Consider the following 14089-nt stretch of genomic DNA (forward strand, 5'->3'; position numbering starts at 1 on the left):
TTGCCCGGTGTATTGATAAAAAGCATATTAGTTACCCCCCTCATACGAAATGAATATTATTACAATGGCCGTCTTCAAACCTTTGTGATAATCAATGACCAAGTCACTCCTTCAAGGCTTTTCGTAGTAAAGGGTATTTTGGTTCTATGAATGTACTCACCAGCAGAAACAACATCTTCTTAGTCCAATGTGTGAAGCCCATTGATATTGCGGGAATATTGCTAAAAGCGGCGTATAACCATACTCACTCACTCAGTCTTCTTAGTCATTGAGAAACGCCATCATCCTTTGGATATAATATACTTACGGTAAACACTTAACTGTGAATATATAAAGTGTTATAAATGTAATGCTATTGGAAATAACAAAATATTATTTGGACATTCATCTGATAAAAGTTTATCGTAACACATTTATTGACAAAACCCATCCCCGAAACGCTCTAAAAGGGGAGTTGTGTAACAACCCAATTAACAATAAACAATGACACAAACGTTTTTTTCATGAGCACCTGATAGCTAACCATTATTATATGCTGTTCATATTGCAAAAACACGTGTGTGAGTATTATGCTCCCAACGAACACACAAACATCCCAACTGTGCGTAGTGGATAAACGCACACATGCAAGGTCGAAGAGATGTCTTCATGAATATGTATTATAAGACGTATTATTAAATTTCAAAATATATTTATTGTTATTGAACTTTATTTGAAGCACAGTAATTATTTTTCGTTCATATATAGTTTAATATAATTATTCACATAGATTTCGGTACACAGACGTTGGGAAATGTGACTGTATACTATTTATCATTCGGAAACGGTAGGTCATATAGTAATTGCTGTGGCATTAGTGACAACAATAATGTCAAATGCAATTTTGACTTGAACCATCATGTTTCTGTGGGTTTTTACACAAGTGAAAAATGTACTTGCCTTTGCACCGGTGGAGCTTGATACGCTATTTGATAGTGCTTTATTAACACATGCTTTTGATATGGTCTGAACAGTACAAAGGACTCCGCTTTTGGTGGATATGTCTCATGATAACGGAATGTTTTGCTTTAATTCCAGCCAATACCCTTGTTAAAACAAGGGAGTAAGAAGAGCATCACCTTGACTCAGCATCAAGTTGCCTGTCTATTGGCTAATGCCTTCTTCTGTACATTTCCACGGAGGAACTCCCAAGAACCACAGAAGGAATTTTGCAATTACCCAGACATTAACTTCAACAGGTAGGTGGAATGACTTATACTTCCAATAGCAGCAGATACATGGACGTGAAATATTTATAATATTTTTAGTGGTATTTTAGAAGCTTCATGGATTATATGTTTTTATTATGTCATTGTGAAGATTTTAAAAAATGCTTATGATATGGTGGGAATCGTACAATGGACTTTTAGTAGATACTTCTTATAATTTTGTCGCTTTTATGTATATGAACTAACTGCGTTTTTTCTTTTTAGACTGTTCCAAGATCAAAGCAAACGGAGGGATGAGAAAATTAGATGCATCCTGCACTACTTCATGCGAGTCACACAGCAAAGTATATTTTATCCTATTTACATTCATTGAATTAATAAACTAGTTGTAACTATGGATTCTTGAAGTAAATGCAAAGTCACAACAGAGCACATTGCCACGGAGAAAATAGCCAACTACATGTTTAACAATGCAGGATTCTTCACGTGTATGTGCGCATTTTTCGGGGTATTTTTTTCAAAATGGAACTGAAACTTAAACCTGGCCCCATGTCGTTGTGATTTATAATACTGAGTGAGTGAGTGAGTGAACGAGTGAGTGAGTGAGTGAGTGAGTGACATTCGAAATGGGATTCACACATTGTACCCATCGTACCAGTGGGGAATCGAACCTGGGCCTTTGGTGTCATGCTTCAACCCCTAGGCTACCCCAATGATGCCCTGTGAATATTATTGGTATCATTTCAGTGCCTCAGGGCAAAGTGACATATCGCCGTCAAGTGATTGACAGGTTCCCGAAGTGGGAGGAGCTACAGACAGGACTGTCTAAACTGACCTCGTCATCAGACGGCACAATAGAGGACAGCGGGCAAGGAATGCTTCAGGTACACTATAGAATAATTTTGTAGTTTGAACTTAACACGATATACGGCTATTCCATTGGACGAGAGGTCGGTCACATGACCGCGAAATTACGTTCAGAAGTGCACGAACGACACAATTTGACGTTCATACGTCTTTCACGAGACCGTGTTCTTCAAATGACGTAAACACTGACGGACTACTTCCCAAGCACGAATACATAGAGAAGCGTTGTTTCTTATCAATAAAACTTTAATCTTGAACTCAGCGTTTCAGTATACATTGAGTAACGTCAGAGAGTTTAACTGCATGATTGTTCACGAATATCCTCGCTACGATCCATCCTAGTGAACAAAATGAAGAAATGCACATCCCAACTATTAAGCCATGGGCTACTTAGGTCCACCGTGCATCCCCCCACCTCCCAACAACACCTACTTTTTCTGAAGCCTCAGTGTGTCCTGAACATGAAATCATATGTTAACATTGAAAATATAGGGATTCACTTCCTGTTTTCATCATATTTGGGGAGGTACCCTCTGTGAGCTTCAGTTGCCAGTCGCATGTCAGTTATCTTATCCAATGTGAGTTCCAACTACCACATTTAAGTTAGCACACCAATTGAAGATAATCACTATACAATGTGTTTACGTCTTTACGCATCTGAAAATACTTTGCATCGATCCTGACAACAAGTCAAACCAACTTAACACCGCAAAGAAACGGGCAGTAGGATTTCACTGTGTGTTTTTGGAATGTTAAACCATATACTTATCATTGTTTTGTAATAATTATTTGACATTAAGTATAAAGTAAAAATCATTCGTTTGGGTTAGTTGCGGTAAGCTTACTACATATAAAACTAAATATTTATAGTATAGCTTCCCCTGAAAGTCAAAGCACTCAGGTGCATATGTAATTACTCTACTTTAACTACAATATCTCTGTGATGCAAGTTCTGTTTTCAATACATGCTGTCCATCCTCTATATCAAAGAGATCGTTGCCATGGATGTTGTCAATGATAATGTCCATCCTCTATGTTCAGGTTATGTTAATATGGATGTTGTCAACGTCAACTGTTCATCCTCTATGTTACATGTTCTGTTGCCATGGATGTTGTCAACGTCAACTGTTCATCCTCTATGTTACATGTTCCGTTGCCATGGATGTTGTCAACGTAATGTGTCCATCCTCTATGTAACATGTTCTGTTGCCATGGATGTTGTCAACGTAATGTGTGCATCCTCTATGTTACATGTTCTGTTGCCATGGATGTTGTCAACGTAATGTGTCCATCCTCTATGTTACATGTTCTGTTGCCATGGATGTCGTCAACGTCAACTGTTCATCCTCTATGTTACATGTTCCGTTGCCATGGATGTTGTCAACGTAATGTGTCCATCCTCTATGTAACATGTTCTGTTGCCATGGATGTTGTCAACGTAATGTGTGCATCCTCTATGTTACATCTTCTGTTGCCATGGATGTTGTCAACGTCAACTGTTCATCCTCTATGTTACATATTCTGTTGCCATGGGTGTTGTCAAGGTAATGTGTCCATCCTGCTTGTTACAGGTTCTGTTGCCATGGATGTTGTCAACGTAATGTGTGCATCCTCTATGTTACACGTTCTGTTGCCATGGATGTTGTCAACGTAATGTGTGCATCCTCTATGTTACATGTTCTGTTGCCATGGATGTTGTAAATGTAATGTGTCCATCCTCTATGTTACAGGTTCTGTTTGCCAATACCCACATCGGGGGTTCGTTATATAAGTCCTTTGTGGGTCAGCAACAAGCTCGACTCTTCATGTGCCCCGAGATGATCATTGCGCGTCTCTTCACAGAATCCCTGGGGGAGGACGAGTGTCTCTTTATGACAGGTCAGATAAATTTGTTGTAGCATTCTTTTATTTGCTCTGCGTGTTTATCCCATCGAATGTTTCTTTCTTTCTTTGTTGTTTAACGTGGCCATCGGCAAAATTCAAGCCATATGACGGCGGCCAAAAATCTGGACCAAACAATTCAGTGATTGACACCAAGAGCATCGATCTATTGGAATACTATGACATGCATCAATCAAGTCAGCGATCCCGACTATCAGATCCCACTAGTCGCCTCTTAGAACAAGTATAGTCGCCTGTTACGGTAAGCATGGGTTGCTGAAAACCTATTCTAACGCGGCAATTCACATGTTTGTTTCGTATTTTAATGTCCCTTTCTTAATCTCATCATATGAACTGACAAAGCATATATTTTCATGAGATTCACAGCGAAAATGTTAACTATTGTAGATATCGAGATAAGATGAACATATTTGATAAAAAAAGATGTATGTTCTATCCCACTCTCCTTCCCAGAGTTACATGTAGTAAGCTTTCTACCTCTACCACAGGCGAGTGACATGTGAGGATTCGTCACATCCTACACAGTCCATTCAATATATTGCATAATTATGTATTTCATCTTTTTCACTTTTGACGAGTCCTCACATGTAGATAAACATATGACATAGAATTGTTAACTTTAACTGAGAAAATATCCTAATACGTGAAAAAATATTTCCATTTGCGTTTTTATCCTGTGTTAACATTGGTTGTACTCCTTCGCGTGCTGTTGTCGAAGTACTGGCGATGCATCAGGATATATCGCCATGCACCTCAATGTCGCAATGGCAGCAGCATATCTATATAATTGTGCAAAACAATATGTAAAGCCCATTGAAAGGCTTTCATTTGGCCTTTCTGTTGTTCTGATTTCAGAATTTGCAATATTCAGAAAAATTCAGAATTGTCTTTTTACAAATAAGAGAATAGTCAGGTCACGCCATGTGCAAATTAGCGTGTGGCAATGGTATATTTCTAAAGTCATCACTGCTCCGAAGTGAGGTTTGTCTATCACGTATGTTCTTGCTGTTTTTCATGATAACTTCCAGTGTCAATGAGGAGGATTGAAAGAAGTTCCAACATCCAGTGTTGTTTCACGCGAGTGCAATATCGGCTTCAGATAAATATAGCATCACCTCACTAATGGGATAATATTTTCAGTGTATTACCTTTGCTTTGTGCTCTAAGAATATAAAGTTCCCTGGTACCTGTCATTGAAGATGCACTGTGACAGTACTACCAAATGTTATATAAATCGTTCCAACACCACCTTGTTGACTGCTAGCCTTTTTTGTATTTTTTAATGTAATACATCTGACAGTTAATTATGTCTCACAAATGTCACTGATGACAACGTTGAGGCCTTGACCGGATATGGTTGGTTGGTTTGTTGTTTAACGCCGCACTCAGCAATATTCCAGCTATATGACGGCTGTCTGTAAATATTGGAGCCTGGACCAGACAATCCAGTGATTGATATCATGAGCATCGATCCACGCAATTGGGATCGATGACATGCATCAACAAAGTCAGCGAGCCTGACCACCCGATCCCGTTAGTCGCCTTTTACGACAAGCATAGTCACCTTTTACGGCAAGCATGGGGTGCTGAAGACCTATTCTGATGTATGCAGTGATGCAGGTCGTTACCAATTTGATGAAACCCTAGAGCACGGGTGCTGTCAAACCTGGAAACATGATCGGAGCGAACCGGGATTCGAACCCATTATCATTGGTTTCTGGCGTTCCCAAGGGACGCAACACTGCACAGCGAATTGTGATGACTTAGACGACTGCGCCACTCGTACCTCCTGGTATAAATTTGGTAAAGAAAAAACCAGGTTAAAGTACCTTTAATAACAATGGATTTACCTCTAAACAATATTGTGTGATGTTTTTTTCTCGACGTTGCAGGCTGCGAGGTATTCAGTATGTGCGCTGGTTTGGGGGACACATTCACGTGGCTTGGAGATCGACAAGACATGACGACAAGGTAATTAGTCCATTGAGCAGATGAGTAGCAATAGCTGCTGGTTTGTGGAATGATGATGATGATGGTGATGATGATGAAGATAATGGCGGTAATGGACGTGGTGGTCGTTTTGATGTGTATCTGGCACAGTATCAGTATTGATGTAGATCTAGCGGGATGATGAGTGAGTGAATGTTTTTAACGCCGCTTTTAAGTGATGCGGGTCTTTGACATTTAACACGAACACGGGTATACATTGTATACATGGTACTGACAAAAGTGGAGACATAAGGTTTCTGGCTCACTCGAGGGACACAGCGAATTGTGGATCCTACTGACAGCACATGGATGATGATGTGAATAAAAGCGATAAAACGTCTTAGGAAGCCTCTGCCAAAAGCAGAGTCGAGTGAACTGTTACGAGTATATCATGCATATGAGCATGTGTTTACGAATCACTTTCAAATAGTTATGCTACTAGGCGTTCGCAATAAGGCGAGCACCGGTGGCACCCGTCACAAACATGTAAATTGTAAATTGTTTACCTGAACAAAAAAACACGGGAGCATAAGGTACAAGGAATTGCATCGGACATCGGATGGGCAAAATTGGGAAATGTCCTCCACATGTCTACCATAACTTTTTGAAAGCTTTATAGATGCCTTGAATGTTTTAACCTCGATCAAAGAACTTCCTTGAGCATGTACGTTATGGGAATCGTGTAGATGGGATTGGAGACGTAATGATAGATATGTTTTTTTTCCCACTTTACATTAAGTAACCAGCTTCTGATTGGTAAAGGAGCGGGCAATTATCTTCAATGAAGCCCGTTCATGTAGCTCCCTCAAGTATCGTTGAGTTGAAATGAACCGATGTTCATTCGATATCATTGGGTAAAGGGAAGTAACTCGGTTCTTAGCGTCGTCTGCTACGAGTAGTGAAATTGCGGACATATATTCGGGACCCATATGAATGTCGGTACATGAATTCGTTGTCAGCCGATCCCTAGAGGCATATGGTGTGATGTACTCAGTGTGAGAGCCGATTCGGGGCACATACGCTCACACAGGGAACATCACACTATATACCCTTCGAGATCGGTAGACAACTTATAATGTACACACGTTATAGTACTGGTGTGTTTTGATGGGGCCGATTGTGGACATTTTGATTACGTCATTACAGTTGACATTGGTGATAGATTTGAGAAGCATTCTTTGGCAAGGTAGTGGTCGATTTATGTTCGATGATGGGGTAATACATTTGTTTTCAGAGACGAGGACGGGCATCGTCAGACTCAAATCGTAGCTATTGACCCTCTCCACATCAAGAACTACAAAGCCCAGTTCAAGAAGGACTGTTTGATTCGGGAGCTCAATAAGGTAACAAAGTAATCAGATAGGTTCGAAAAGGTAATCTGTCGGTTGTCTTTCGACATACTGCATGTAACAATATACATTTTCGAACAAGGGAAATTTACGGATATTTTCCTTGGACAGATTATTTTCTTCAGGAAAGCCCCGTCACAGTCTCCCGCACCGGAAGACAGAAAGATAATTATTATTTTATTATATTTTTTTCCTGTAAATATGACGGTATTCATATCCAAATATTGACTTCATCATGTGCGTCTCCTTGAACATTACGAAACCAAATGAACTTTGCTTTATGATGAATTATCTTTCTGGCTTCCTCAGCATGTTAAATGTTTTTTTCGGGGGAATAGCAAACTGGAATTGCACGAATCCAGCAATATGTACACGGATTATTATGGAGTTTTGGAATTCATAATGAAAGAGGAAAGGGCATGCCTTCAAGTCAAAGGGGCATAGTACTGATGCATGGTTTGGGCAGATTTCTTCCTCAGTTAATTATAACATACTGGACTTTATTTATGGCATTATTACATGTGTCACTTACACCAAATATCTTAATCGAACTGTTAATGTAGTGTTGCTATCATAAACTGGTTTCGCTATTTGAGGCCTTGTCATTGGGAACAACTTCAAACGTTTAATGTAGGATAGCAAGACTTTGGAAAACATTTGATTGGGGCAGTCATCATCAAGTCGTACTTATTAGCCTAGCGTAACCCGTGGCCGGGAATTCTCTTTCCGCATATATCAGCAGCACAACATCATCATTGAACGTATCCTTTAAAACAAACATTTAACTGGGTAAACATTGTACACTGTGTCCTGTCATTTTGTTACACACCACTTACATACCTTTTTTGTATAAAATAGCCGCTCCATGGCTACCGCCCCATGTGACCCGTGAAGATCCGGGGTAGAATAGGTCTTCAGCAACCCATTCTTGCCGTAAAAGGCGACTATGCTTGTCGCCAGAGGCAACTAACGGGATCGGGTGGTCTGGCTCGCCGACTTGGTTGATGCATGTCATCGTATTCCCATTGCGTGGATTGATGTTCATGATGAAAATCAATAGATTGTCGGGTCCAGACGCGATAATTTACAGTCATATAGCTGAATATTGCTGAGCGCGGCTTTAAACAACAACGAAAGAAAGAAACAAACTTGTAAATGTTTCTGCTTGAAGGCCTATACTGGATTCTTTAATGGCGATGTCCCCCCTGCCCAACTGCCGTGGGTGGTGACGGGCAACTGGGGATGCGGGGCATCAGGTGGAGACAAAAGACTGAAAGGTATGTTCTATTACACCTCATCTTCCCGAGGCAAGAGAGTTAGCTGACGGAAACTGGACTTTGAAAGTCAGTTAACTCTCTTGCCTCGGGAAGATGATTACACCTATGTCTTATGACGAACACTTCTCCCCTGCAGTATGATATGATTGCAGAGATAGCGCGTTGGCAATGCCCTTGCTGACGTAGTGTCATCAGTTTTCTTTTCTTTCGCAGAGATGACGCATTTGAACTATTCCCATTTAAGCTGTGTCCTTATTGGTGCATACACTGAAAATCTCCTCACTTAAGCTCATAATCATATCAGTATTATTTTACGGAATACGTTTTACATGTCAGTGGCTGCACCGAAGTACATCTTTCATATCATTGGTATAGTGTTATAATTAAGTGTATAGATAAAAGTTTATTAGATATACTTGATTTTCCTTTGAAATGACTTCTCAGCAAAGAAGAGAATTTATGGATTTCAACTTGTTTATTATGAGGAACACAACGTTTCGGAGTATATGCTTACTCCTTCATCAAGTGAAGTTGAAGAAGGCGTTAGCATCTTCACCTGATGGAGGAGTAAGCATATCCTCTGAAACGTTGTATTCCTCATAATAAAGAAGTTGACATCCATGAATAGATAAATTCTCTTCCTTGTGTGTATCACTTAGTCTTCTAAATGCCTTTCAAAGAATTGACATCTCAACGTTCAACGCATGTACTATGAATACTCAAGAGGTTTCACAATCGATGTTTAAACAGTAAAATAAAACTCGAATTGGGAGTTGCCTTTTAATGTTGATTAAAAAATAGCAAAAATGCATTTGCACATGTGAATACTTTGTTTATATTCAAATAAAAGCGACAATAAAAACAATTTCATAATCATAAGAAATCTCTTATGAGCATGTGTTTACCTTTATTTACCTTTATGTTTAGCTTTAATACAAATGCTAGCAGCATCAGCAGCACAGAGACACTTGTCATTCATGACAGCAGGGGACGATGAATTCAGAGACGAGCTGTTGGAGATACACAGATATCTGTCGGACCGTGACTTCACTGTTGGTGAGATTATTGAAATTTTCGTCTGCAAGAAATGAAACGCACAGTTGATAAAAAGACATTTCAAAAGAAGATTCTGTTGATGGAAAGTTTGCATTGCTAAATGGAAGTAAATGATTTAATATGTTATGTTATTTCATACTGATAAAGCGTCATAACACGATTATATTGTTTTTGATAGAGTTAATATTGAAGGCCATTGATATTTTATGATCCGTTCTCTTGGCATCTTCCCGAGGCAAGAGAGTTAACTGGCTATAAAAGTCCATTTTCCACACTTGCCATGCTGGTATTATGGAGTTACATTTTGGCTGGACTAACGAGTCTATGCATAGTCCAATGAAAATCTCGCAACGAAATCGAAATCAAGCTCGTAAACTGTCATGCAGATTTCGTTCGATTGCAGGATTTGCAAAGCATGTGCACCGCCAACTCGTTGTCAACAGACATTTTCCAAACTTTTTCATGTTTTTAATCAAGGTGCCCACGTGATTTGATGTATTTCGCGAAGTAAGACCCGTTTTATGACAATATATATTTGATTATCGAACAGAATCGTCTTGACTGGGCGTCGCCATTTTGTTTGAATCAAATTTTTGTGACAAAGACAACTTGTAAGTTGATGAAAATGTGCGTTTGAAGGCGGTATACACAATACATGTACCAATGTTAGGCAAAAGTTGGATTACACATGTATATATAGATATGTGTGACGTCAGACGGTGAGTGCACGAGGAATGACGTAATACATTGTGCACCTCGGCATGCGGTTATTATATACACAGCGGAACAAGCCGATTAAACTCGGAATGTTTTACAAATTGCAACGCCATCTGGCGTTCTTTATTATCAACGTCCTTTCGTGCTCACTGACGTTCTTTATTGAAAACGTCCTTTCGTGCTCTCTGACGTTCTTTCGTACACATTGTTCTTTCTTTTCCTATGACATCTTTTCGTAACATTTGACTATTAATATTGTTTTGTATATTGACCTTTAGTAGTAACATTTAGTTCTTTATTCGTAATATTTGACCTTAATTGCGTACTTTGTCCTTTTTTTCAACTTTATATTTTTTGACCGAATGGCCGCCCATACACGTGCCTTACAAATCCTGCAATCAACCGAAATCTGCACGTTGAAATCCATGTTGTTTACGAACGGGATGTCTCGTTCGTTTCGCGATTTTGATTGGACTATGCATAGACTCGTTAATCCAGCCGAAATGTTATTCGGACGTTTATAGTCAGCTACGCCCTTACATCGGGAAGATGGGCTGTCAACGTTGCCCAGAACACAATGTCCCGGCTTTGGGAAGGCCATACATTGTTCGTTGGCGTTGTTTCACGTCAGCGTAATCGACTATGGCTGCTACAGTAGTGTTGATTACATCATCAGTGGCTGACGACTGCCGTGCCACATATTTGGATTTTTGGTATGTTTTGGGGGTTGGGTTAGGTAATAATGGGTCAGGTTCATGTCGGCCTGTAAATATCGAGTCTGGTTCATGGAACCAGTGATTGATATTATAAGCAACGTGCCTCGCCGTCGGTGTTCAATGACATGCAATCATCCAAGTCCCGGAGCCTGACCACCCGATTCATGTAGTCGTCTCTGACGGCCAACATACATTGTATGTTGCTGGAGCATCTATGCTTACACCGAATTCCCACAGGTTTCATGCCAATATGACTGTTTTATTAATGAATTACCCCGTGAGGATCCCGGCGAAAAATGGTCTTCAGCAACACATGCTCGTCTTAACGGGATCGGCAGGTCAGACCGTATTCCAATCGTGTAGATCGATGTACATGATGTCAATCACTGTTTTCTTTAGCACAATCAGGGACACTGCTATCTATTTTGATACTATGAGTCGGAAAATACACGTTGACGTATCTGCTGTATTACACATCCGTTCCGTTGCAATGTCAGAAGGATATTGCATCTTAACCATGTTCGAAGTTCGAGGAAAATAGGTAGACAGTTTAGTACATTTGAAAGCGGAATACAATAATGTCAATGTCAAAGGTTCGTATTATAAGTCCCAGCTGAAATGTGAGGTGACTGAGTGAGCTGGTAGTTGGGTTGGATTACATAGTATTGAATTTATTTATTTATTTATTTATTATTCATGTGTGGATTAAAGCATCTTCGTAAAGAGGTGACCAGGTGCATATGTTCCGCTGCCTGACTTCTTGCATCCGCCAGTACCCCTCTAACGTCTAAGGGTGGTAGGATAGCCTAGTGGTTAAAGCGTTCGTCCGGGGTCAATTTCCCACCTGGATACTATGTGTGAAGCCCATTTCTGGGGTCCCCTGTCGTTGACATTGCGGGAATATTGCAAAAAGCGGCGTGAAACCATACTCACTCACTCTAACTTTGGAAAAATGAACATGTTAAATATGATAGAATCCTGGAGTCCAAAAGGGTTGAAAAATCGAGGAAAACAACTGTAGGCATTATCTGTAACTCCTCCATGGTCATTCCACTAATTATGAATTCAATTTCAGGACAAATTTTTCAACTCATCCACGGCTATCACCAAGAGATCATCCACCAGAAAATATTTCGGCCTAGAAGAAATGTGTTTCAGTTCATTATGTCTTCTAAAGACTAGTTATATAGCAGTGGATTCCATAATGAGGGCTTTTGAAGGCTTCCTGTAACACCTTGTCTGGACTGATGAATATTCACACGGGTTTTCCATGAAGGCATGTGCCTGCTGCTGAAGATGTCCACGCGGGTGTTTTTTTTGGACAGATGATGTTCACACTAAGACCACACACACAAAGTGTTTCTCATCAATTCCCGATTTTTGAAATAGCAAGGTTAAAATAGTTCGTTGTTCTATTTTTATGGCCACATTAGTGTGTACACGGTCTCGTGTTCAAACAGCCAATGGAAGAAGACACCAGATAAGAAGAGACATTGTTTAATTCCAAGAAGGAAAGGGTGGAATATAATGTTTTCATCATGGCGATCACACAGTAAGGGAAAGATAACTCTAACTGAAGACTCTAATTTAAAATGACGAAACCGGGAAAAAACGCATCGACCAGCTGGGTTCAACATGACCCGGACGGAGATGAGAAACATTTTTTTGGTTTTGTGTTAGTTTTGGTCTTACGCCTTGTAATTGGAATTTACAGTTGGGGCGTTTTAATCAGGCTCCGTCCCTTTTCACAATGACAGATGTCTAAAGGAGTCAAACCTATTTACAGCCAACATGGGACCCATTCAGCGTTGATATTATTAAAGTTCTGATAAAATGTCATGGTGGATTAGATTTCGGCCTTGACTGATTTGGATGAAATGTAACTTGGTTTCCTACTCACAAGAAAGGAAACATGACGGTGACGATTTGAATTGCTCACAATCATTCATTTATGGACTGATATATGTATTTGAAATAGCTTGTATATAGTAATAAAGTCAAGTCCCGTTAATCCGACATGTTTGGTTGCAGATGATTATGTCGGATAAGTAGTATCACCGTTCGTAATTGAAAATCGGACAACTACACGATGGATAACGATCACTATTATTATTGAGTGATTTTGGTAATTCGTTGCGAATTAGGTGTGTCGGAGTAGGAGTGCAAGACTGCCGGATTAACGGGTCTAAATATCACTGATTTAATCCGTTCCCATCATTAGTGTCGGATAAAGCCGATTGTCGGATTAACGAGTGTCGGATTAACGAGACTTGACTGGATGTGTGAGTGAGTGTCCTTGCAGTCATCCTCTCGTTTGCCTTATCCAAACTCGGGTATATGCAGAAAGTCGTGACATTACTGGACTATTGCTGATTGTGGGGAAAATCAGCATTCAGTAACTCACTATAAGATTCCTTGTTGAAAAATCGAACTATAATTTATCGATATCCGTAGATGCTGTACAGCTGCAAGATTTCACGTGATGGCTAGTAACCAATCTGGATTCTTTGTCCACGCCCAGCCCAGCTGTTCCCTGTCCTGTTACGTGTGCAAAAAGCAGAAAAAACATCCATACATTTCATGACAGACATGCAGGATAAACATCATCTTCCGGAGGCAAGAGAGTTAACTGACTTTAAAAGTCCAGTTTCCACCCTTGCCGAACTAGGCTGGAATTCCTGGGCTCTATCGTAGCGACACCAGTGGCTATAACGAGTTATGTCCCTTCTAAGCCTCTCTTTTGGACCAGTCAGATTCCACATCTCGTAACATTTGCATTTGCTTCAAACAAAACAGTGGCGCCCAGTGAAGACGATCTGATCGATAATCAAGGTCTATGTTGTGATAAAACGGGTCTTACATCGCGCAATGCGTGAGCACCTTGATTAAAAACATGAAAAGATTTGGAAAATATCTGATGACAACGAGTTGGCGGTGCACATGTTTTGCAAATCCTGCAATCGACCGAAATCTGCACGACAGTCTACGAACCGGATTTCGATTTCGTT

At 40.0% G+C, this 14089-nt stretch overlaps 1 protein-coding gene across 2 annotated transcripts in view; it reads left to right on the forward strand.

Moving 5' to 3' along the window:
• LOC124133103 (poly(ADP-ribose) glycohydrolase-like) overlaps positions 1 to 13623 on the forward strand; it is a 35548-nt gene extending 21925 nt beyond the window's left edge. For both annotated transcript variants that reach the window (XM_048401799.1, XM_048401800.1), the window contains 9 exons: positions 1078 to 1238; positions 1473 to 1552; positions 1956 to 2092; positions 3806 to 3953; positions 5870 to 5948; positions 7201 to 7309; positions 8487 to 8592; positions 9520 to 9648; positions 12157 to 13623. In XM_048401799.1, coding sequence (XP_048257756.1) covers positions 1078 to 1238; positions 1473 to 1552; positions 1956 to 2092; positions 3806 to 3953; positions 5870 to 5948; positions 7201 to 7309; positions 8487 to 8592; positions 9520 to 9648; positions 12157 to 12263 — 1056 coding nt within the window. In that variant the 3' untranslated portion in view covers positions 12264 to 13623. The remainder of the gene's footprint in view (positions 1 to 1077; positions 1239 to 1472; positions 1553 to 1955; positions 2093 to 3805; positions 3954 to 5869; positions 5949 to 7200; positions 7310 to 8486; positions 8593 to 9519; positions 9649 to 12156) is intronic.
• The last annotated feature ends 466 nt before the right edge of the window (positions 13624 to 14089 follow it).

This window comes from Haliotis rufescens, unplaced genomic scaffold (genome assembly GCF_023055435.1).
Source record: "Haliotis rufescens isolate VD_foot unplaced genomic scaffold, xgHalRufe1.0.p SCAF_23, whole genome shotgun sequence".
NCBI lineage: Eukaryota > Metazoa > Mollusca > Gastropoda > Lepetellida > Haliotidae > Haliotis > Haliotis rufescens.